Below are 26,811 nucleotides of genomic sequence, written 5' to 3'. Positions count from 1 at the left end.
TTTAAAATTAAATATGATTTTTCGATCAAGGCTGCTCCGTAATTCACTCTTCAAAAATCCATTTTCCTACAAAATTAACCCAAGGAGTGAAATACACACACATGCACTAAAACACATAAAAACACATAAAAATAATATGAATGCACACAAAATAGACATAAAAATAACATGAAATAATGCATACAAAATGCACTTATCAGCTACCACTCGGGTAAGGCTAATGTGGTGGCCGACGCTATGAGTCGGAAGATCTTAGTAGTAGCTTTTATTTTATGTTCGTGCAACAACCTCTTCACATAGATATTGAGAGGTTCGATTTAGAGATTTACTCGTGTGGTTGTGCGTCGAGTTTATCATCTTTGTCAGTACAGCCAACTCTACGACATCGGATTAGAGAGGGACAGTGTTCAGATGAGCAGTTGGTTCTTATGAGATGAAGGGATGAGACCAAGGGTGGCCTACTCAGATGGTATCGTACGGTAAAGAGGACAGATGTGTGTGCCGAGTTTGAAGCAATTGAGGACCAATAGCACTACCACCTAGTCTTGAAGCGGTGCACAACGTATTCCATGTCTCGATGTTGCGGAAGTATGTCTCCAATCCATCGCATGTTTTGGATTTTGATCCTCTGCAGTTGGCGTCAGATTTGTCGTTGAAGGAGTGACCGGCGCAGATCTTGGCGCGAGAGGAGCGGAGACTGAGGACGCGAGTTATTCCTATGGTCAAGGTCCAATTGCTAAATCATTTTGAGAAGGAAGTGACCTGGGAGACCGAGGACGACATGCTGACGTGTTATCTAGAGTTTTTCGGTACGTACTTCAATTTCGAGAATGAAATTTCTTTTAAGGGAGGGGATAGTTGTAATGCCTAGAAATTCTTTTACGTTAAGTTGTATGCATAATTAGGAAATTTAATATTTAAATAGAATAAAAATAAAATAAAATAAAATAAAATAATGGGGTTAAATGACTTTTATGTACCATGTTTATGTAAATTTATTTATGACATTTAACCAGAATATTTTGAGTGTCATGAATTTTTAAAAAAAATATTATTTGTGGGAGTGTAGGTACGGGATGGTGTCGATCGAGACAAAAGTTTTGTTGGAATTTTTACCCAAGAATATTTAAGAGCCTAAAATAATTATTTTAACATTTATGTTATATAAAAATTTAGGTTTTTTGTATATAAATATTTTAAAAGTCCATTTTCACCTAAATAAATCATTTTTAGTGCTATTTAATTTGGACACTTTTAAAGTTGGGCTTTTAATTAATCAAAAAATTTGTAATTTTAAATATCCAAAAATTTGTATACATTTAAAATTTAGATTCATTTGAAAATTTATAAATTTAAAATTTAGAGTAGTTAATTGATATGAAATAAAATGACATAAGGTTAATTTTTTCCAATCCTTATAATTTTTTTTTATCCAACATCGAATAATTGATTAAAATTAACAAACTAAAAATTTATTATTCAAAAATTGAGGTTTTTAATCACCAAATTATGAGAAGTAAAAAAAAAATTGTATACATTTACATCATATATATCACGATTCTAATATTTAAGTTAATCTGAAACAAATGAGATTTTGCAGTGTACCTGAGACTTAATTGAGAGACCCAAGGCATTAGGAAAAAAAATATTTATCATACTCCCAACATAAATCGATCGGTCCATGTTGTCGAGTGCGCCTTGTCTAAAAACGTGGTTAATTTACAAATTATTGTGTTTGCTCAAAAATTTTTAGTCAATGCATAGCGAAAAGTAAGGATAGATAGCTGATTACCACTCCATGAATTTTTTTTTTTAAAAAAATTAAAGGCTGCATCCCCATTGAGTGAAAACGTGTCAAACCATAAAACAAAATTATATATTCTTTGGCTCACTTTAAGTGGCGGCCTACTTTAATTTGGATCATATTTAAACACGTACGGGGAAGAAAGATCTCCCATATTTATTCAATCAAATAAGCAAGACAGCTAACTGCAACCTCGATGATTTGGGTCTAATTAAGAGTGGTTGACCATACATACAGAAGAAAATAGAAACAGGTACTTGAAGTTGAAATATATATAGAAATATCGAGAAATTCTTCAACATGCAATTTGAACTTCATGGAAGTATTTTGTCAATATTGACCACCTTCACGTTGACATCAAATTTCACGCAAACCAAGTTGGAATTACCCAAATCGTACACGCTCATTTCGAATTGGTTTTTGCCCTGCATGTGTTGGAATAAATCTCAAACTTATGTTAATTGATGAATACGATCAAAGAAAATACTTACCGCTGTTAATTGTGGTAATGTTGGGGTAAAAGAGATACTGAAAGAGGAGCCACTGTCAATGGAGCAGTACTCATCCGCCTCATCACATAAGTTCTTTGCTGAGCCGTCGACTACAATGTTGTTGAATGAAACATATAGCACCACTTCTCCAACAGAAATTTTTTCATCTGCATGGATACATACCTCTGTTAACACAAAGAAGTATAAGGATTTTGTCATCAATAGATAAAAATGTCCGGTCCGATGGAAAAATTGGAATTAATTACTCGCAAGTGCATCGATTTTAATGGTGGTTGTTTGGCCTATGGTGACCGGAAAAGGGGATACATCAACTCCATTGATATCGATCTTGTCCTTGGTACCTAAAAAAAACATGGTGCAAAAACCACGTCAACTTTTAATTAAGTAATAAGGTAGAGTACTTTGAGACTATATATACTTTTAGGTTCGGCTTTTCATTCACAACTTTTTCAAATGTTGTGAATGTAAAACTCAAAAGTGCTTTCTAGTTAAAGCAATTTCAAATACTAACTAAAGTCTTTTGTAATTAATGATAAAGTCATTCAATTCTAAAGACGATTTTTAATTTATTACAGAAATCAAGAAACAAAATTGAGGTGAACTTGAAATGTTGTAGCCCTAGAATTTAGTCTTGAGGTCAAAGTTTTGGTTCTTGGAGCAAAAATAAAAAAAAATTGATTTTAATCCCTATTCTTTTTAAAATTACGACGTACACTATAAAACCTTAAAATATTTTTAAATGACAATTGTCGTACATGCTAAACATCGTCAAAGTCTAAACTACAAGATTTGGTCATAAAAAGATTAATTCATAGAGTTATTTTAACAAAAAAAATAAAAATTCTCAAATGCATTTGTTAAAATTTAAAAGTAAATAAACTTTTATGGTATGTGTGTCCGTAGACAGATATAAGGTGATGATTGTTTGAAGAACAAACTGTTTGTTGCACAAAAATTTAAAGAAATTTATGTTTAAAATAAAAATTGAAATCGAGATGTAAATGTCGTCTACAATACATCAAACTTTTTAAAACTATTAAATTTTAAAACTCTTTTTTTATGGAACTCAATAGATTAAATTTTTTGGACATGGTTAGGGTAATGAAAAGCATGAACCTTGATTTAATATATATAAATATTTGACACAATGAGAAATTTCATTCATGCTAGGTTAAAAGAATGGGACGTTATTATAAAATTTCAATATCGCCGTTATTCTTGAAAGAATTTCTATACATATTTGACACCGTGAGAAATATTTGCAAGAACAAATGAAGCAGGTGATTCTGTTTTTCAAAATCATAATCGACATCTTCATAAATTTGTGAAAAGAATCTCCATAATCACTTATTTTTACAGGTTGCAAACACTACCTAAAATGAAATCATACCACATGAGTCACTGAAACCGACGGGCTCGGCAGAAATGAGAGGTACAAACAGACAAAGCACGCAAAATAGAGCACCCTGCAGCAGCATCGTCTTCCTCATATATTGCATAATATATAGTTACTGTTATCAGTTCGTGAAAGAAATTGATCGAATCTTAATTTCTTATGAATTACACTCGCCAATTTTATATATAGTCCTACTGGCCTTCAAATCTCGCCAGCGTCAAAACAAATACATAAATTGATCGTGTGATTCATGCGGTAGATAAAATAAATAATTAAATAAATTGATCATTGTGAATTATATTCGTGGAGTTGGCAAAATAATTAAATAAATTTATCGTGATTCATGGGGTAGATAAAATAAATAAATATATTGATCATTGTGAGTTGACAAAATAAAAAAAACAAATTTATAGTGATTCATGCGGCTGACAACATGATTCTTTAAGATCTCCGGTTAGCTTCACGGTTTTTTCACAGCTCGCGGAACAAAAGCAAAACCAATATGTATTTTGGTATGTAAGTGTTTGCTGCCTGCTCTAGTATATTATTATATTTGTGCATTATTTTATACCAATATGTATTTTATATCATCTACAAACCCAATTTATCTCAATACATATTTTCTAACACACATTACATTTATTTCGCTCAGATACTCAAAATTTCAAATATTATATTCATTTGTGTCTCTTGGCACGTGATGAGTGTATATGAATTAATTTTTTTTTTGTGTTATTTGAAAATTATTTAAATCTTGTCGGTACTTATAAATACCGTTGTATATAATAAATATTCACAAATGTCTTTTGAAGCATGGAAGCGCTTAATCGTGTCACGCTCAAATTATCCAACTCAATTAGATAAACAAATTATGCAGTAGTGTGAGTAGGGATCGTTCCCACGAGGAAAGGGAAATTTAATGTGTTCTAAAATAAAAGAAAGGGGATTTTGAGTTTGAACTTAACTACTGAAAATTTAAGCAATTAAAAATTTAAGTTTATCACTAACATGCAAGATTAAAATTATGTTGAAAAAATCAATAAGAAACAAGTCTTGGTATCGGTCGACTACACCCTTGATATTTATTCATTCAAGCATCGATTCCCTAAAAATAATTAATTACATCAAATATTCATCATTGAAAATCAAATTCCTGTTTCACCTTAATGTTAGTTAATTAGACACCATCGCTCTAGATTAACCCTTACCAATAAATCAACCCGGATACCAGCAATCTAGATTTAAATTTATGGTAGCATTCAAATGAGTAAAACTGATGAATCTAGACAACACAAATACCAGCAATTGTATTTAATATAGTCAAGAGTTGTTCCTACGATTTTACAAATTCAACAGCATAAAATATTAAACGCAATTGCTTCGCAAATTAGTTGATTCAAACAATTACGGATTTGAATTCTAATTTAGATATAGTTTGCATAGAGAAATCCTAAGATGGCCAATCCGAAAATCCCACATACAAACCTGGAATAAAATAGAAAAACTTTTGATACTCAATAAGAATTAAACACTGCAAAATTCGAATCTCATGAATAAACAAAATCAAGAGATTGTCTTTCTCAACCAAGTTCTAAGGTTTAGCCACAACGATTCATGAAAAACCAAAGAAAAACAAAAGAAAATAAGTAATAGTAAAGAAGAAGATAGAACAATAAACCTAGCCGCCAAAGAGAGCTTCAAAGTCTGATAATTAATGTCTGAAAAATGGAATTAAAGACCTAATAAAGACTAGAGTCGAAAATAAAAGAGTTTTCAAATTTAAAAATTCCTTTCCGAACAGCGACGCCCGCTCGATCGGTAAACATTGGCCGATCGAGCGCAAGCAAAAATGCGATCCTACATTCCTTCAAATATAAGGCGGCCGCTCGATCGGTATATTCTTGCAGATCGAGCGGTACAAATTTCCAGTTCCTGCTGTTTTACTTCTTCACATTACCTGCTCGATCGGTAGAGTTGGTAGGATCGAGCGGTCCTCTTTTCTTCAAAATATCTTTAGCATTTCTCTTGCTCCATAATTCCGTACATGCATCTGCCAAAACGCACAACGTACACACAAAACCGGGAAACAAATCATGTAGACACAGAATATGCAATATGAACAAAATACGTAATTAAAACACATAAACAAATGCAAAACAACAAAAAAATGACATTAAAATAAACAACACAAACACAACTATCAAATTCCCCCATACTTACTCCTTGCTCTCCCTCGAGCAAGTCATGCAAAAATAGAATGAAACAGAACAAACAAACACATAAGCAAGGACGAATCATGCACAGCATAGCCTCAGAGAAGTGTTCTCACAACAAACATGTTCACAAATACTCTCGATCATCAATGATACACCTTCAGTCGAATGAGAACGTGTGTGTGTGACATGTTACCCCAGCTACATGCAACTTCAAAAACAAAGTTTTAAGACTATTCGCCAACCTAAAACAATTGAGTGCAAGTCTCAAAATCAAGAACTCTCCTCTCAATAATCTATCAACATAACACAACGCTCTTGAGATATGATTACGCAACGTCAGATTTTGCACCCGACATTTTAAAGTCCCAATAATTACCTGCATACTTAGCTATGACTAGATAGGATTCGAATTTCAATCCCCTCGTCTATAACCCAGATGGAACTACAACCCCATTTGGTCCACAAACTTAGCTATGAAATAGTGAATAGAATTTCATTCACATTCTAAGCCAGGATGGAATTTTTATTTCAAAACGTTGCTCAAAAATTTTAATCTCATTTTACCCGCAGACTTAACCATAAGCAAGATCATTAGGATTTCAATTTCTTGCTTATGATCCGGATGTAATTAAGGTTTTTTTTCCAAAAATTTAACCCCATGAGATCTGCATACTTAGCCACAAACAAGATGAATAGGATTTCAAACATCTTGCTCGCAACCCGGATGGAGTTAATTGGGTTTCAAAAAAAAAAAATTTCTAAAAAAAAACAAAATGTTTTAGGTTCGCCCAAGAAAGTATATGCCATATCAAAAAGATCATCAAGATTCAAGCACTATCAAGTTCCACAGACACCTATTCTCGTGCAATGGTCCAACATACATCCACAATATCTAATACATCGCTACAATTTATCGGTTAAACATGCGTGCTTGAGATATTCAACAATCAACCTACGGTTTTTTATATCTAATCAAGAGTAAAAATTTTCAAAAATTTTCAATTTTTCCACTTTCTCATCCTAGGCTAACAATCATCATCCTCAACCTATGCATACAACACACAAACACGAAACAACAACAAACAAAAAATTCACAAACTAGATGCAATAACGCAACAAAAACAAATGCAATGTCATACATGCACCCCCCCCACCCACACTTAAATGAAGCATTGTCCTCAAAGCTTCAAAACACAAAACACAACAAAGAACTAAACACAATGCAATGCAAAATGTAAAACGAAACTCCCCTGGTTTACTGGTTGGCAGCGTCCTCCTATTCAACCTCAGGAGAGGGAACATGAGCGGCATACAGAAATGGGAAGGGTGGTGGATATGGTAGAGCAACGGGGACAACGGTGGCATCAATGCCCAGATGCATAGATATACCCCGGATGAGAGAGTCCATAGCTTGAGCGTTGTGAGCCGCCACAGTATTGTATGCATCTTGGTAATGAATGAAGGCGATAAGCTCACAGATGGAATCGGCCTGGGAGCGACGAGGAGGTACAGGGGGGCATGTTGGGGCATGGACCAGAATGAATTGATTATCCACCACAAACTGGCTTCTCCGATATTCTCTTTTAGCGTCTATAGCTGCTTTGTCGAATGAGCGCATCGGTTGCAACCATTCCTCGTCGACTCGAGGTTGCACACCGGCGCGGATGCAGAGCTGAGTAATATTCATCGAAAAGAAAAGAACAGCCGTCTTGGAGGTAATCAAATGCCGTATCAGATTGTGTATCACACGGCCCACATTGATCGGCCAATCCAAATCCAAAGCATAGAGAAGCAAAGCACGCTCAATTTGAACCTCACTAGTATGTGAAATAGGCATAATGCGGCGGGATACAAAAGCATACCAAGTTTCCAGGCCCAAGTAGAGGTATTTTTTCGGAAAACACTGGTAAGTGAAAGGGTTCTGCCAGGCAGCACCTTGAAAGCACAATCGAGTAAGAACCTCGTTTAAATCCGCAACGATGGAGAGGTTTTGGTAGAGACTGTCGTTGACATCTGACGTCTCAAGAAAACTATTCAATGAATGTGGCTCAAATGAAACCAAGGTACCTCGGACGAAGGCTTTACCATCAAACCGTTTGGCAGCATTGGAATTCTTTAACAAGAGGGACAACGGCCGGAGCGGGCTGCTTACAGAATGTCCCCCAACCATAGTTAGCAAATTTTATAGCCACCTCGCTATCTGTAAAGTCGAGTTCAAAACCCCTCTCAGTAATAGGGGAGTGATGGGCCTTAGCGTGATCATATCTATCCCGGGCCGCTTGATTGATGAATCGGCCGGCAAGGTTGAGTGAAGTGTTGGATGCCCCAGCGCCTTCATGAGAAGATTCACGGGTCTCGCGAGTGCGTTTAGCAGGCATGATATCCCAAAGAGGACCCAAATAGTAGCAGGGGCGATTCGTCGAACACTTGGCGTGCAAAACAAAATTCCGGTGGTGCTCCGAGGTATGTGAGACCAATCAGAGAAGATGAGGGCCGGTGGAGGTGAACGGCCAAGGATGATGATCGGAAAAGGAGAAGAATCAGCAAAACGGCTGGTTCAAATTAGCGGCGTATCAGGGCCGGTGAGAGTGGAGAGCCGTCGTGTAAATCGCGGAATGCAGGGGATAATTGGAGATGAAGACCGGAACGTAGTGGTGATGCAATCTTTGTGTCCCTCCGATATAAGATGAAGATGATGAGAGAAATTTAGTTGAAAGGGTTTGGGGAATTAGAGTTTTGAGAGAAAAGAAAGGAGGGACTAAGAGAACGAAAGTGGTGATTCGCGATTTAATTCGCGTAAAAGGTGTCTCACCCGATCGGTAAAGAGTAACAGATCGAGCGAGATCAAAAACCCAATCCTTTTGCCTTACTCTAAAAGTGCTCTCACTCGATCGGTAAAGCTTAGCCGATCAAGCGAGCAAAAATTATGAAACTTACTGCCTTCGCAAAAGAGTTCTCTCGCTCAATCGGTAAGATGATGTCGATCGAGCGAGCCAAAAACACAAAACCTATTATTTTCACCAAAAGAGTTCTTACTCGATCGGTGAGATGTGACCGATCGAGCGAGCCAAAGAAATTCAAAATATTTTTGGGTTTTTCATTTTTCCAAAAAAAAATTAAAAACAAGAAAAGGGCAAGTACTAGAAAAAATAAAAACAAGGGAAAGGAAACGAAAAACGCTGGATTGCCTCCCAGTCAGCGCTAAATTTACAGTCAGTCTATAGCTCGACTGCATGCGGCGATTTATTCAACATCGGACGGAGCATCTAGTGTTATCTCATGATCGTCCTCTCTTACATTGGTTTGAACTCCTTCATAGTAGTGTTTTAGTCTGTGGCCATTCACCTTGAATATTTTTGATGTGTCCAAGCTCTGAATTTCAACTGCACCATGGGGAAAGACATTAGTGATAACAAAAGATCCATTCCAACGTGAACGCAACTTACCTGGAAATAGCCAAAGTCGTGAGTGATAGAGAAGAACTTTCTGACCGACTTTAAATTCCCGTCTAGAGATCATCTTGTCATGGAAGGTCTTTTTCTTGTCCTTATAGATCTTCGAACTGGCATAAGCATCATTGCGTATTTCTTCTAATTCTTGTAACTGCAGCTTCCGATGCTCGCCACTCTCATCCATCTGCATGTTAAAATTTTTGATAGTCCAATAGGCTCGATGCTCCAATTCCACGTGCAGATGGCACAGTTTCCCAAATATCAGCCGATATGGGGACATTCCAATTGGCGTCTTGAACGCGGCTCTGTAAGCCCACAAAGCTTCATCCAAGCTCAAGATCCAGTCCTTTCTTGTAGGATTCACGGTCTTTTCTAAGTTGGACTTGATCTCTCTATTCGAAACCTCAGCTTGACCATTGGATTGTGGATGGTATGCAGTGGAGATCTTGTGCGTTACATGGTACTTTTTCAGCAAACTGGCCACAGTTCGGTTGCAGAAGTGCGTTCCTATATCACTGATGATGGCTCGTGGAATTCCAAACCTAAAAAAAAGATTGTTCTTGATAAACTCTGCAACAACTTTATAATCATCAGTACGGGTGGCCTTTGCTTCCACCCATTTCGAGACATAGTCCACAGCAAGCAATATATATATATATCCATACGAACTAGGAATAGGCCCCATGAAGTTGATGCCCCAAACATCAAAGATTTCACAAACTAAAATAGGTTTTTGAGGTATCTCCTTGCGCTGGGATATATTACCTGTTTTTGGCATTGAACGCACGACTTACAGAAAACTTAAGCATCTCGAAATAGGGATGGCCAGAAAAATCCGCAGTCCAAGACTTTCCTCGCTGTCCTTTTTGCTCCAAAATGGCCACCACAAGCATAGGAGTGACAAAATGTGAGAATAGGGATTACCTCGCTTGCAAGTACACATCGTCGTATGACTTGATCAGCACAGTGTTTCCACAAGTATGGATCATCCCACACAAAATACTTAGTATCGCTTCTTACTTTGTCCTTTTGTTCCTTGAAAAATTCAAAGGGGAACCCTTTAGTAACTAAATAATTTACAATATTTGCGTACCAGGGTAATTCTGTGCTTGCTGAAAACAGTTGCTCATCGGGAAATTCTTAACGCAAGCTCAGCTCCTCATCAATATGAACTAGACGGCTCAAGTGGTCAGCGACGCGATTCTCGGTTCCTCTTTTGTCCTTGATTTCCACATCAAATTCGCTTAGGAGTAGTATCCATCTTATTATCCTTGGTTTTTCCTTCTTCTTCGCCATCAAAAAGCGAAGAGCTGCATGATCAGAATAAACAATAACTTTAGCACCAAGTAAATAAGAACGAAATTTTTCTAAAGTAAAAACTACAGCCAAGAGCTCTTTTTTCTATGGTAGAATAATTCCGTTGGGCATCGTTCAGAATATGCGAAGCGTAGTAGATAGCATGCGATTCTTTTCCAACTTTCTGGCCCAAAACCGCTCTTACAGCATAGTCACTGGCATCACACATGATCTCAAATTGTTTGCTCCAGTCCGGTGGTTGGATGATTGGTGCAGATGTCAATGAGTCCTTAAGTTTATCAAAAGACTTTTTTCATGATTCATCGAACTCAAACGGGATATCTTTATGCAACAATTTGCACATGGGGGCTGCGATCTTGACGAAATCCTGAATGTATCTCCTGTAAAAACCTGCATGGCCAAGAAAAGATCGCACTTCTTGCACACTTGCGGGGTAAGGTAAAGACTGAATAATATCGATTTTAGTTTTATCTACCTCTATTCCCTTATATGAGACGACATGACCCAAAACAATATCTTGCCCAACCATAAAATGACATTTTTCAAAATTTAGAACTAGGTTGGTTTCGACACACCGCTTTAGGACTAGAGCAAGATGAGACAAGCATTTTTCGAATGAATCACCATAGACAGTAAAATCATCCATAAAAACCTCTAAGATATGCTCAATATAGTCAGAAAAAATTCTAACCATACACCGCTGGAATGTGGCTGGTGCATTACAGAGTCCAAAGGGCATACGTCGATATGCTAAGGTTCCGAATGGGCAAGTGAACGTTGTCTTCTCTTGATCTTCTGGCGCAATTGCAATCTGAAAATAACCAGAATAACCGTCAAGAAAACAATAGTAAGAATGACATGCTAACCTTTCAATCATTTGATATAATCAAAGGTAAAGGGAAGTGGTCCTTTTGGGTTCCAACATTTAATTTTCTATAGTCTATACAAATCCTCCTCCCATTTTGAATGCGGGTGGAAACTAATTCGTCATCCTTGTTCTTCACCACAGTAATTCCGATTTTTGTGGGTACCACTTGGACTGGACTGACCCACTAACTATCAGAAATCGGGTAGATGACTCTAAATTCCAGAAGTTTCAGAATTTCAGCCTTTACCACCTTCATCATAGGTGGGTTCAACTTTCTTTGCGGCTGACATGAGGGATTCAATTCCTCCATCAGAATCATGTGCATGCATGTAGAAGGGCTTATTCCCTTTATATCTGCTATGGTCCACCCAATAGCAGTCTTGTGCTCCTTTAGAACTTTGACCAATTGCTTTTCTTGTTCGGCTTCCAAACTGTTAGAGATGATAACTGGTAATGTTTCGCCTTCTCCAGGGAAAACATACTTAAGATGTTTGGGAAGCATCTTCAGTTCAACCATTGGTGCCTGCAAAATAGATGAAAGACACCGAGTATTAGAAATTGGTAAAGATAAATAAGAAACATTACCTCACTGAGATAGTTCAGAAGCACTGTTAAGAATGTTCTCAATTTATTTTGCTTCTTCACTTCATCCAATTACATCCCCATCCTGATGGATGGGTGTGATAATAGCCACCTCGAGCTCATCTTTTCCTGCATGCTCACTATATTCTTGTGCCAAGTAATCCACAATATCGACAGAGTAAACACAATCATCACTGTTAGTAAATCTCATGGAATCATAAATATTAAACTTCACAATTTCTCCATCGAATTCCAAAGTGAGTGTGCCAATGTGAACATCAATTTTAGTCATCGATGTTTTCAAGAATGGTCTACCTAACAGAATAGGACTATTATGATCACCGTTTTCCATGTCAAGCACATAAAAATATGCAGGAAATACCAAGTTATTTACTTGCACTAAAACATATTCTACTATTCCCCTAGGGTATGCATTAGACCTATCAGCTAACTGTATAACTATTCCAGTTTTATTCAAAGGACCAAGTTTCAAGGACACATAAATAGAGTATGGCATAACATTGATTGATTCTCCTAGATCTAACATGGTCTTCTCAAGTCTAACATTCCATATAGTGCATGGAATAGAAAACATACCTGGATCTTTGCATTTTGCGGGCAATTTCCTTTGGATCACCGCAGATACATTCTCTTTTAATTCCACTTTCTGACAACCCTTCAGTGTCTGTTTCCTCTTTGTTGTGCACAATTCCTTAAAAAACTTTGTGTATAGAGGTACCTGCTTAATAGCATCTAGCAATAGAATGTTCACCTCACATCTATGAAAAGTCTCATAAAGTTCCTTTATCCCTTCATTTTTTCTAGACTCTTTAAGAGCTAAGGGAAAAGGGGAAACCGGCTTATATTCAGAAAGGAGAGGAAACTTACCTCTTGGCGATTCTTCCTTGGATACTTCTCCATCATTCGCCTTCGGTTCTTCTTGTAGCTTCTCCTTGGGCGAAGCATCAACTTATTTCTCCTTGATCTTTAACTCCTTCCCATTTCTTAGAGTAATTGCACTAGCATTCTCTCTCGGGTTAGGAATTGTTTGGGACGGCAAAGCATTGGAATGTTGTGATTCCAATTTGTTGATTGCAGTGGCGAGTTGCCTCATCTGGGTATTCAAGTTCTGGATACTTGATCGGGTTTCCTGTTGGAAAGTCAGAGTATTAGTTTCAAGATCCTTAACTATATTTTCAAGAAACTCACCTAGCGTTGGAATTTGTGGGCGCTGCGGTTGTGGAGGATACGGTGGCCTATAATTAGCTTGATTTTGCGATTGTGCCTGTGGCCCAGGTTGATTCGCTTGAGGGTTTCCATATCTAAAATTTGGATGATACTTCCAACATGGATTATATGTGTTGGAATACGGATCATACTTCTGCTGTGGGGGTCCAGGAAATCTGCCAGTAGCATTGACCTGTTCAACCGATTCCTCTTGAAGTGTGAGACATATATCAGTAGCATGTCCCACTGCAGCGCAAATTCCACAAACCTTTGTAGTTTGTCCATTCCCTACAGCCATCTGACGCACAAGAGATGTCAGTTCAATCAATTGTTTCTCAAGAGAAGAGACATTTGCCTCATTGTTCTTCTTTGGCGCGGGATCAATCCTGTTGGTGCCAAATTGCTGAGAATTTGCAGCCATGCTCTCAATTAAATTTCTTGCTTTCATTGGAGTTTTATCCACAAATACTCATCCACTGGCCGCGTCTAACATACTCCTATCATGAGGTAACAAACATTCATAGCAAAATTGAATCAATTGATTTTCGCTTATCTGATGTTGCGAACAGCTAGCACACAGCTTTTTGAATCGCTCTCACTATTCATCCAGTGATTCCCCTGAGTATTGCTTGATCCCATAGATTTCCTTCCTGATATTTACTGCTCTGGAAGCTGGGAAGTACTTTTCTAGGAAAATTCTTTTCATCTCAGTCCACGTCTTGATGGACTCAGAGGGTAAATAATACAGAAAATCCTTAGCAGCATTCTTCAAAGAGAAAGGAAAGGCCCTTAGTTGAATCTGATCCTCTGTCACTCCATGAAGTTTCATACTTGTGCAAACCACATGGAATTCCATCAAATTCTTGTTAGGTTCCTCACCTGCAAGACCATGAAAAGAAGGTAATAAGTGAATCAATCCAGATTTAAGCTCAAAAGTAGCATTATTTTCTAAAGTGGGAAAAGTAATGCATAAAGTTGATTGGGATCAGGAGTGCCCAATTGTCTTAGACTCAGATTCGCGTTGACAGCCATTGCTTCCTCAGGAATTTCTGTTCGAGTATCTTTTTCTTCCTGTTTCCATCGAATTTATCTCCTTCGCCTGTGCAAAGTTCTTTCAATCTCCGGGTCTTAGGGGAATTCTTCGTTAGAAGAATCACCTGAAAGCATGAACAACGGAGAAAAACTAGAAACAAAGAAAATAAGAAAGAGTGAGATTTAAACAAAATAAAAAAAACACAAAAAATTAACACCAATCCCCGGCAACGGTGCCAAAATTTGGTAGCGCTTAATCGTGTCACGCTCAACTCAATCAGATAAACAAATTAAGCAGTAGTGTGAGTAGGGATCATTCCCACGAGAAAAGGGAAATTTAATGTGTTCTAAAAAAAAAAGGGGGGGGGGGGGGTTTTGAGTTTGAACTTAACTACTGAAAATTTAAGCAATTAAAAATTCAAGTTTATCACTAACATGCAAGATTATAATTATATTTAAGAAATCAATGAGAAACAAGCCTTGGTATCGGTCGGCTACACACTTGATATTTATTCATTCAATCATCGACCCTAAAAATAATTAATTCCATCAAATATTCATCATTGAAAATCAAATTTCTGTTTCACTTTAATCTTAATTAATTAGACACCAGCGTTCTAGATTAACCCTTACCAATAAATAAACCCGGATACCAGCGAACTAGATTTAAATTTAAGGTAACATTCAAATGAGTAAAATTGATGAATCTAGACAACACAAATACCAGCGATTATATTTAATCTAGTCAAGAGTTGTTCCTACGATTTAACAAATTCAACAGCAGAAAATATTAAACGCAGTTGCTTTGCAAATTAGTTGATTCAAATAATTAAGGATTTGAATTATAATTTAGCTATAGTTTGCATAGCGAAATCCTAAGATGGCCAATCCGAAAATCCCACATACAAACCTGGAATAAAATAGAAAAACTTTTGATACTCAATAAAAATTAAACATTGCAAAATTTGAATCTCATGAATAAACAAAATCAAGGGTCTGTCTTCCTCAACCAAGTTCTAAGGTTTAGCCACACAACGATTCATGAAAAACCAAAGAAAAACAAAAGAAAAGAAGAAATCGTAAAGAAGAAGATAGAACAATAAACCTAGCCGCCAAAGAGAGCTTCAAAGTCTGATAATTAATGTCTGAAAAATGGAACAAAAGACCTAATAAAGACTAGAGTCCAAAATAAAAGAGTTTCCAAATTTAAAAATTTCTTCCCGAACAGCGACGCCCGCTCGATCGGTAAACATTGGCCGGTCGAGCGTGAGCAAAAATGCGATCCTACTGTCCTTCAAATATAATGCGGCCGCTCGATCGGTATATTCTTGCAGATCGAGCAGTACAAATTTCCAACTCCTACTGTTTTACTTCTTCACATTACCAGCTCGATCGGTAGAGTTGGTAGGATCGAGCGGTCCTCTTTTCTTCAAAATATCTTCAGCATTTCTCTTGCTCCATAATTCCGTCCATGCATCCGCCAAAACGCACAACCTACACACAAAACCGGGAAACAAATCATGTAGACATAGAATATGTAATATGAACAAAATTAGTAATTAAAACACATAAACAAATGCAAAACAACAACAAAATGACATTAAAATAAACAACACAAACACAACTATCAAAGCAATACGTGCATAGGTATAAATATTTTTCGTATTAAATAATTTTTATGTAGAAAAATCTAAATATGATCATTTAAAATTCATTAGTATTATATAAAGATAAAAAAAATTCTTTTGTTGATATTATTATGTATTTTGATATATAATTTATATATATTAGCAGATTATAACGACACACGTGATGAGTGTGTTATTTCAAAATTTAGAGAATAAAGGGGTATCTTTAAAAAGAAATTTAAGTGAAAGTTACTAATGTTTATAATTGAATTATAGGAGAGAAAATTAAATATAACAAGCATAACTACACACATGCGCGCGCTGTGTGTATAAAATAATATAATATATTTAGTGTTATATGTTACTAGTCATCGATGCACACACGTTCCGTGTGTAATATAATACATAAATATTAATAATGTGTTTCATACATGTATTGCATTTTTATTTTAAAACTATTCATTTTGTTGCATTGTTTTATGAATTCAATTATATACAATTAACAATTATCTTTGATCATATTTTCAATTTTTGTTATAATATTTAACTATATATATCTACATTCATACATGAATTTAACCACTGAATAAAGTAAATATGATTTTATAAAATATTATATAGAACGAATATACTTTATCATATAATTTTATCTCATATTTTATTGAAAATTCAAAATATTTAGCAAATTATCTTTAGCCAAATGACGACAGATTTGTTCACGGATTAAATGTTTGTTCTAATGCATGAATATACGTAAATCTTATAAAAAAAAACATTTTATTTGAGATATATAGCGTGCATGTTTTTTCAAAAAAATCATAAACTGATTTACAAAGTTACTAATATAGTAATGTCTACATCAATATATAATTTAAAAAGGTCATGCACCAACATAGAATGTTTGTTAATGGAACAAATATAAAAAAATCTATTTCTAATACCTATTTAAATTATAACTCCTTTTATACTACATCAACATATTCACATATTTTAGAATTCGAACATAAAATGGTGACACGACTTCTTACACTCCATGTCCATTCAAATGTTACCTGTAACAACATAGACCACCACGAATCGAAATATTGCAAAACAACATGTTATCAACAAAAAATATGACTATAATAACATGTATAGATGTTCAAATTGAAATGATAACTCATAGCAAGACATCATACTGCTACGTATGTGATGGGCGACCCATTATATAATTCTTACTCGATCTGATCTGGTCCAGTTAATTAACATGCCTAGCGACAAGTATAGAACCATGCAGTGCTCACTGCTCATTACATCCTTAAAATATTATAATCTTTATGTAGAAAGCAAATTCCATGGAAACAAATGCATACAATTACAAAAGATTTTGCATCTTGTGTAAAATGATCATTTTCAACTACAAACCCTCGGCTTGCTTGTTTCTTGCGGTTAATACTGTGTGCGACCATAAGTCGAATACATCGCATCAATAAGGAAGGGGGATTGCGAGATCACAATTGAAGCCACAGGTAAGAAAGCCTATACGGCCACTGGTATAAGAAACAAATTAGATTTGTGCCTCAATGTGATATATATCTCAATTAAGAAGGTAATGAACATGAAGATTATCGAAATGAAGAGGGTAAGATATCCCAAACATAATCTTGTAGGTAAAACATACAAAAAATCTTCTTCTGTGTATCGAGAAGTGTGGATGGAAAGGAACATGAGCAAGGATGTGGCAGATGAGAACAAAGAAATAGTGTCTGCTAAGGAAAAATTAATGAACCAAGGGTCATCCAAGAAAATCGGTATGCATGACATTGTCATTATTAAGACCACCGGGTAATGTGAAGGCAGCAGCAAATACAACCGTTGCAATCAATGCAGCAGCAATGGTACAAGAAGTAGCAGTGTCTTTCATCCATTTCTCCCCTTGAGATTTTAACTCTTGGTGCTTCTCAGTAAACAACATCTGAGGAGTTTTTCCATAATTGTTTTTTGATGTCCTACGGCAAGGGGTGACAAATTTTTCCATTTCCTGTACCAACACTGATGAATTTGGTAGCACAAAAAGATAATGTGTATGCTAAGTTAAATAACCAAGCACCAAGGGAAAAGAATCAAAAGTTAACCCACCAACTTAAATATTATTATTTGCATAGGGATATGCAGAAGCACTTTGTTTGGATTCTTAGAAATGCATGCACATGATATAGCATTACAGAATATTGTACGGGAGATGTAATAATTAAGTACCTTAAACCATTGTAATTCACGTTGCATTTGCAAAGCTGCACCAGTAATGATGCGAACATCATAAAATGAAGGTCCAGGAGTGGTTTCCTTTTTTGAGATGTTTTTTTCTTTTCTTTCTCTTTTTTTTTCATGCCTGTTTGTAGTAAAGGGGCCTCCTTTTTACATGCATTGACCCGGCCTTTTTCCATGATTGTCCAGCATGGCCCGACTGACAACTGTTTTTGTGATGGGATAGTTGTCACGTAGGAGTGACCTTCCTGCAATATTAGTGAGAGCCCATACCGAGCCCATACTGTTTCATCATGTTGCCTAATGATTTGATTTGCAGTAAAAGTCTGCCACATGTAAATGAGGTATGGGCTTCATTTTATATAAAATGACCTTGGGCCCACTGAGTATTACCGGCCCCTGGTTTCCGGATACTTATCCTTGCATCTGTAGGCCCCTGAGGGAGCTCCTGGGTCCCCGGTTTACAAGTCGATCCCGGGTCCACCACCCGGGAGGGAGTCCCCCGAGGGAGCTCCTGGGTTCCCGGTTTACAAGACAATCCCGGGCCCGTCACCCGGGAGGGAGTCCCCTGAGGGAGCTCCTGGGTTCCCGGTTTACAAGACAATCCCGGGCCCGTCACCCGGGATGATGCTGGGTTCCCATCTTGCAAGATGACCCTGGACCCATCGTCTGGGCCTACCAGGATAACACTACACCTCCGGCTAATAGTCGGGCTAGAACTTGTTTCGCTGTCCCGAGAGATTAGTATGGCCCTTCCCCGGTGGTCCTGTGCAACACACTGAGCTCCACGTCAGCCCTAGATGCTTTGTAGTACGCGTTGTCAGAGACTTTGTCAGAGGTCGCTTTAGCTTCCCAAGCACGCTTTGCACATCTCTTCCGTTTAATTCAAAATGGACGGCTCAGATTGCCCAGACCTTTTATTAATACTCCAATACTCGTGTTTTCGCTTCACCTCCTCATTGTCTCCTCTTTCTCGCGCGATTGCCTCCGATCATCTGTCCTTCACTCCAAATTCCGTCATTCGTCTTCCGCACGCTCTCACTCGCCTCGTAACTACGTAAGTATCCTTTCTTCCTTCATGTCTACTGGTACGTCTTCTACCTCCGGGGCAAATGCCAAAGGCTCGCCCAGAGACGAAGAGCCTAGCGGTGACTCGAGCGATGCTCGTTCCGCCTCGGCTCTTCCTTCCCGACCTAGCTTTTTTAGAAAAACTTCTCACACCAAACACTCCGTGGCCTCGTCCTCCAACGCGAGGGGAAAAGGAAAAAAGAAAGTGCGTAACCCCCTCCCCCTTGCCTCTATTCCGCCAACCCTAGGATGGTTCACCCATCTTCCCAGCACCTTGTCGCAGGGGGCGGTGGAGGAATTGCGTAACTCGGGAGAAATCCCCCTATCTTATACCTTGTTCCGCCCCTTATCAGGGAGCACACCCGATACCCCCCCGTCGGGTTGTTATACCTTTTTTCGGGATCAAGTCCGTAGCGGTCTTCGCTTTCCCATTCCTCCCTTCTATCTGGCGGTTTCCGATTTTTTCCGAGTTCCGGTTAATCAATTTCATCCGAACTCCTTCCGCATTATGGCATCCACCTACATTCTTTTTAAAATGCACAACTTAGCCATCACCCCCCTCATTTTTCACTACTTTTTCTCCTGCCGTTTTAACGAGGGGGCCTTTTCTTTGGCCGCCCGGCAGAATGCTCGCTTTCTGTCCGATATCCCTTCTTCCCTGAAGGGCTGGAGAGAGAGATACTTCTTTATCCGCCCTCCGGTCCCCTTCTCTTTTAGGACCGGATTTTTGTCCAGCCTTCCCCCTCAACCTGAACTCCCTGAAAACTATAGGGTTGAGGAGCCCTATGTTCGCAGCCTGGCTTTAGTGGGCAGCAAAAACTTCTCTTCCCCTGTCCTTTTCACGCCTGAGAATATGATAGCTTACGGGTTGAGTACCCGGGTGGAAGATCCCCTTAACCAGGTGATCGACGCTTATGGTGCTCCGGGAGCTCAACCTGGTAAGTTATGGTTCTCTTCCTGTCGTTTGTTTTGATTTGTTTATTGCATCCTATCCCTAATATATTGCTTTCTTATGGCAGATTCGTCGGACGTGATGAGAGAGAAATTTGCCCAGCGAGCTAGAGAAAGGCAGGCTGCCAAGGAGAGAACCAAGGCCTTAGCGGAAAGGCGGAAAAAAGCCAGGGAGGAGGAAAGGAGTCGTGCTGTCCCTTCCAGCCCTCCCCGCTTGTCGGCCACTATATCAGTGCCCCCGCCCTCGGCTTCTCTCCCCCCTGCTTCTCTCTCACTCCTCCCTGATGGAGCTTTGGTGGATACTGTACCAGCCTCCTCACATACCTCCTCTCAACCCAACCCACCTCTATCGGTTGAGGATTTGGAGGATGAAGTTCCGCTTTCCCGGCGAAAGAGGAAGGCCCTCTGGGAACCTAACATGATCATTCTGAGCGACCCGGAGGACACTACTGCTCCTGTCTCTTCTTCTCCAACTCTCCCGGCAAATCCCGACAAGTCTCTAGCCTCGAACTGGGACATCCCCTCGGCTAGCATGGAGCACCTGGGGTGCGCTTGGGGGAACCGAGTAAATTCCTCTACCTGGAACTCTCGATTTCCCCTATTCCTGTCAGGGACCACCTCTTCGAAGGCTGCAGCGGTCCAAAGTCTGCTTTCGCCCGAGGAGAGAACATCTCTGTCAGTGCGGGGTGCTACCTCCAAGTTCTCCGAAGGCTTATCCCATGCCTATACGGTGAGTACAGGTTCAATGCCTTATTTCTTTCCTTGCTTCCTTTGCCTTATCCCACTTTTGTCCCGCAGGGCCTATGCATGCTGGCCAGTGCTCTGGAGGAAATAAACTCCGTCCTCCACCGGGAAAGAGAAAAAACTCATTCTTTCGAGGAGCGCATGGCCCAGATTCGCCTTAATGCCGCACAGCTGCAGGGGATGCATGACGCAGAGGTTGGTGCTCTGCGCTCGGCCCTGGAGAGCTCCCGGGCGGAAACTTCCCAGGCCCATGATGAATGGCAAAGAAAACTGGCTGCCGCCCAAGAGATTCATCTAAAGGCGTCCCAGGCTCTTCAAAACCAACTGAGGGAAGCCCGAGAGGAGACTAGCAAGGCTTTGGCCTTATCGGAGGCTGCCCGGCGAGAGACGGAGATGCATCAAGCTGCGATTGAAAAAATGCAAGCAGGGCTGGTTGCCGCTTGGACAGAGGTGGGCTTGTCTCGCCTACTAGCCGAGGATGCCGACTCCTCTTTGAAGAAGCAGCTGATGACCGAGTCTCAGTGGAAGCAAGCTTTTCTGGCCTCAAAGGATTTCAAGAAGATGGTGATAGACCAATCCTTTGACTTCTTTGCTCAGGGTTTCGACCTATGCTCTGTGCAATACGAAGAGGCCGGGTTAAGTCAAGAGGGAGTCCCGGACATCCACCGAGCTATTGCATCCCTGCCCTCTTCTTCTGCGAACGGGGAAGAGACACCTCCTGAAGAGAAGTAGAGCTAGTGCCCGATGCGTGTCCATATTTCTTGGGTTTTTTCTGGTTTCTTTGTAAAAAAAAAACATTGGGTAATGAATATTATGTTCATTTGATTTTCTTCGGCTTTCTGTCCACTTGCATATTTTGATTTCCCTATTGAATAGCATATCGTGTGGATCATCTAGATTCCTATGGTTTTGTGATTTACCACGGTCCTTTGCATACGTGGGCTCCGGTGGTTTACAAGATGACCCCGGGCTTCCGTCCTGCAAGACGACCCCGGCTTCATCGTCTGGGCCTACCAGGATAACACTACACCTCCGGCAAATAGTCGGGCTAGAACTTGTTTCGCTGTCCCGCGAGGCGTAGCACTATAAGATAATCCTGAGCCACTGATGATGAGCTGCTGGTTCCATACATGGCCTATTTTGTTACTACAGGCTTTAAGTACCAGGGTAGTGGATCACCTGGGCTTTAAGATGCCATGGGTTTGCCATGGGCTTTAAGTACTAGGGTAGTAGAACGCCTGGGTTTATGGTGCCAGGGTAGTGGATCACCTGGGCTTTATGGTGCCAGGGTAGTGGATCACCTGGGCTTTAAGATGCCATGGGTTTGCCATGGGCTTTAAGTACCAGGGTAGTGGAACGCCTGGGTTTATGGTGCCAGGGTAGTGGATCACCTGGGCTTTAAGATGTCATGGGTTTGCCATGGGCTTTAAGTACCAGGGTAGTGGAATGCCTGGGTTTATGGTGTCAGGGTAGTGGATCACCTGGGCTTTAAGATGCCATGGGTTTGCCATGGGCTTTAAGTACCAGGGTAGTGGAACGCCTGGGTTTATGGTGCCAGGGTAGTGGATCACCTGGGCTTTATGGTGCCAGGGTAGTGGATCACCTGGGCTTTAAGATGCCATGGGTTTGCCATGGGCTTTAAGTACCAGGGTAGTGGAACGCCTGGGTTTATGGTGCCAGGGTAGTGGATCACCTGGGCTTTAAGATGCCATGGGTTTGCCATGGGCTTTAAGTACCAGGGTAGTGGAACGTCTGGGTTTATGGTGCCAGGGTAGTGGATCACCTGGGCTTTAAGTTGCCATGGGTTTGCCATGGGCTTTAAGTACCAGGGTAGTGGAACGCCTGGGTTTATGGTGCCAGGGTAGTGGATCACCTGGGCTTTAAGTTGCCATGGGTTTGCCATGGACTTTAAGTACCAGGGTAGTGGAACGCCTGGGTTTATGGTGCCAGGGTAGTGGATCACCTGGGCTTTAAGATGCCATGGGTTTGCCATGGGCTTTAAGTACCAGGGTAGTGGAACGCCTGGGTTTATGGTGCCAGGGTAGTGGATCACTGGGCTTTAAGATGCCATGGGTTTGCCATGGGCTTTAAGTACATTTAAACAAAACACACGTTTATTCACATAACAGCATGGAATACATTTTACAAGAAGTTCGCTTATTCAAGAGTAATACAACTTGAGATGCAACGTGTTCCAGGGCCGCTTCAGGGTCTTACCTTGACTGTCTTCCAAGTGCCAAGCCCCCCTTCCCACCTTCCGAGTAATCTTGTAAGGACCTTCCCACTTTGCTTCTAACTTCTTTACATCCCCTGCAGGGTTAACCTTCTTCAATACAAGGTCTCCTATCTGGAATTCTCGAGGCTTGACTCCCTTGTTGAAAGCTTTCATCACTCTTCCCCTGTAAGCCTCCATCCTTACGGCCGCCCTTCCTCGCTTCTCCTCTATCAAGTCCAACTCCTGCGCTCGGCTACCGATTCCTTCCCCTTGATAAGCTTGTATTCGGGGAGAAGATTGCCCAATCTCCACTGGTAACACTGCTTCGGACCCATACACCAGGCCGAAAGGTGTTTCTCCAGTAGTTGTTTTTGGCGTGGTACGATAAGCCCACAACACCCCCGCAATTTCCTCCACCCAATTTTTACCCATGCCATAGAGCCTGGCTTGCAAAGACCGCACTATCGTTCGATTGGTTACCTCCATCTGTCCATTACTCTGAGGATAAGCCACAGAGGTAAAGGCCTGTTGTATCTTCATCTCTGCACACCAATCCTTCATCTTCCGCCCCTGAAACTGCCTTCCATTATCAGAAACTAATTTCCGAGGAACACCAAACCGGCAAACAATATTCTTCCAAATGAAGTTTAACACAACCTCTTCTGTAATTCTTGCAAGGGGCTCTGCCTCTACCCACTTAGAGAAATAATCTACCGCCACTAGAAGGAACTTCTTCTGCCTGGACCCTAGAGGAAAAGGTCCCACAATATCCAAGCCCCACTGGTCGAATGGGCAGGATGCCCATACGGCTTGCAACTCCGCTGCCGGTTTATGAGAAAAATTTCCAAATCTTTGGCATCCTTCGCAAGCATTGACTATTTGACGGGCATCCTGCTGTAGAGTAGGCCACCAATACCCGGCTAATAGAGTACGCCGGGCTAGGCTCCATATTCCTCCGTGATCCCCACAGCATCCTTCATGTATTTCTTGGAGCACGTATTTCACCTCCTTTTCCTCCATGCATCTTAGTAGTGGGCCCTGAAAGGATCTTCGATACATACTCCCATTCAAAAGGGTGAAACGGGGTATCTGTCTTCTGACCTTTTGGGCTACTGCCCCATCTGAGGGAAGAGTCCCTGTCTGTAAATAGTTAATGAGAGGGGTCATCCAAGATTCCTCCTTTCCTTCCTGCTTCTCATCCTCTATTTCCAACACCGACCCGACTTGTTGTATCACTTCCCGGCTGTCGCCACTGCTCCAGGAAGTGGCCATTTTGGCCAGCGCATCTGCCTCAGTATTATGTTCCCGGGGAATCTGCTCTATGCTCCAACTGGAGAAAACACCTCCCTGCTTCTTGACCAGTTCCATGTACTCTTGCAAACTTTCTTCCTTAACACTGAACATTCCCTGTAATTGCTGCACTACCAGCTGGGAATCAGAGTAAATAATCACATGCTCCGCTCCTGCCTCTCGAGCCAACTTTAAACCCGTTGCGACTGCCTCGTACTCTGCCTCATTATTAGACTTGAAAGTGTGCAACCTCACGGCTATCCGGGTTTTTTCCTGCGTGGGAGAGATCAGAACCACACCCACCCCACTTCCTTCCGAGCTGCTAGCCCCGTCCATGAACACCCTCCACACCTCCTCCTGGCCGAACGTGAGAATCTCTGTCAAGAAGTCGGACAGAGCCTGTGCTTTGATGGCAACCCGGGGTTGATATTCGATGTCATACTCCCCTAGCTCCACTGCCCACTTGACCAGTCTGCCCGAAGTATCTGGGTGAGTCATCACCCGACCCAGCAAACTGTTAGTTAAGACCGTGATTGGATGGGACAGGAAGTATGGTCTAAGCTTCCGGGCTGTAAGGATGAGCGCAAGAGCCATCTTTTCTATATCACCATACCTAATTTCTGGTCCTTTCAAGGCATGACTTACATAATAGACAGGTTTCTGGTCCCTGGCTTCCTCTCTGATCAGTACGGAACTTACAGCATGCTCGGTTGTAGAGAGATATACCCACAACCTTTCTCCAGGTTTTGGTTTGACCAGAATCGGCAGATTAGCCAGATGCTCCTTCAATTCCTGAAAAGCTTTCTCGCATTCCTGAGTCCATCCGAATTTTTGGGCCTTCCTCAATACCTGGAAGAAAGGATAACTCCTATGAGCCGAGCGGGCGATGAATCGGGACAGGGAAGTGATTCTTCCTGTCAACCGCTGTACCTCCCGGATAGAGGTTGGTGAGGGCATTTCTTTCAATATTTTCACCTTTTTAGGATTTACTTCTATCCCTCTCTCCGTTACCACAAAACCCAAAAACTTCCCACTCTTGACTCCGAAAACACACTTGGCCGGGTTAAGTTTTACCCCGTACTTTCGAAGAGTGTTGAAGGTTTCTTCTAAGTCGGGAATGAAATCCCGCCCAGCTCGGGACTTTACCAGGATATCATCTACATATACCTCCACATTTCGGCCGAGCTGGCCTTGAAAGACCTTGTCCATCATCCTTTGATAGGTGGCCCCTGCATTTTTTAACCCAAACGGCATAACCACATAACAAAAAGTCCCTCCGGAAGTGATAAAACTAAACTTGTCTTGATCTTCCTGTGCCAGGGGGATTTGGTGGTATCCCTGGTACGCGTCCATAAAGCTAAGCAACTCAAAGCCTGATGTAGAGTCCACCAGCTGATCAACCCGAGGGAGGGGGTAACAATCTTTAGGGCAAGCTTCGTTCAGGTTTCGGAAATCAATGCACATCCTCCACTTCCCGGTAGTTTTGGGTACCAGTACCACGTTGGACAGCCAAGTAGGGAACTGTACCTCCCGGATATGCCCTGCCTCTTTCAACTCCCGAACCTGGTCAGCGATGACTTTGTCCTTATCCGCCCCAAAATGCCGCTTCTTCTGTTTGATAACCCGAGCTCCCGGGAGGATATTAAGTTTGTGTTCGGCCACCTGAGGTGGGATTCCAGTTAGCTCCTGGGAAGACCAGGCGAATACATCTGTATTCTTGGCCAGGCATGATTTCAATTGATTCATAAGGCTGACCTCCAAATCCCTAGCTACCTTGACAATTTTTCCTGGTTGTTCTGGGAATAATTGCACTACCTCATGCTCCTCCTTGACCTCCCCTATTGTGCACACCTCCTTTTTGCCAGGATCATCTCCTCCTTGTTCACCACGAGCTTTCTTATTGTCCACTCGTACCGTATCAGCATAACATCTTCGAGAGGAGGGTTGGTCTCCTTTTACTTCCCCTATTTGGTTTCCCACCGGGAATTTAATCTTTTGATGATATGCAGAAGCCACAGCCATGAAGGCGTTCAAAGCTGGTCTTCCCAAGATGACATTATAGGAAGATGGAGCTTCTACTATTGAAAAGAGAGTCATGATAGTTCTTCTCAATTCACCGGCTCCCAGGGTAATGGGCAACCAAATCTCTCCCCGAGGCTGTACTGTGTGCCCCGCGAACCCGTAGAGAGATGTTTTCACCAAATTGACCTCACATCCCAGCAGGTCCATTTGTTCAAAAGCTTCTTGGAAAATGACATTTAC

The 26,811-nt window shown here is 40.6% G+C and overlaps 1 protein-coding gene across 1 annotated transcript; it reads right to left on the bottom strand.

Annotated features, from left to right (window-relative positions):
• Positions 1-9,171: 9,171 nt before the first annotated feature.
• Positions 9,172-10,273, bottom strand: LOC140888276 (uncharacterized). The gene is made up of 3 exons (XM_073295961.1): positions 10,146-10,273; positions 9,420-9,856; positions 9,172-9,374 (listed from the first exon to the last, which is right to left on the bottom strand). Exons 1-3 carry the CDS (start codon positions 10,271-10,273, stop codon positions 9,172-9,174), a joined length of 768 nt encoding a protein of 255 aa, XP_073152062.1.
• Between the last annotated feature and the right edge of the window lie 16,538 nt (positions 10,274-26,811).

This window comes from Henckelia pumila, chromosome 3 (assembly GCF_033568475.1).
Source record: "Henckelia pumila isolate YLH828 chromosome 3, ASM3356847v2, whole genome shotgun sequence".
Classification (NCBI taxonomy): Eukaryota; Viridiplantae; Streptophyta; class Magnoliopsida; order Lamiales; family Gesneriaceae; genus Henckelia; species Henckelia pumila.
The sequence above is the reverse complement of the archived record's forward strand: the minus strand, read 5'-3'. Positions and strand labels throughout refer to the sequence as shown.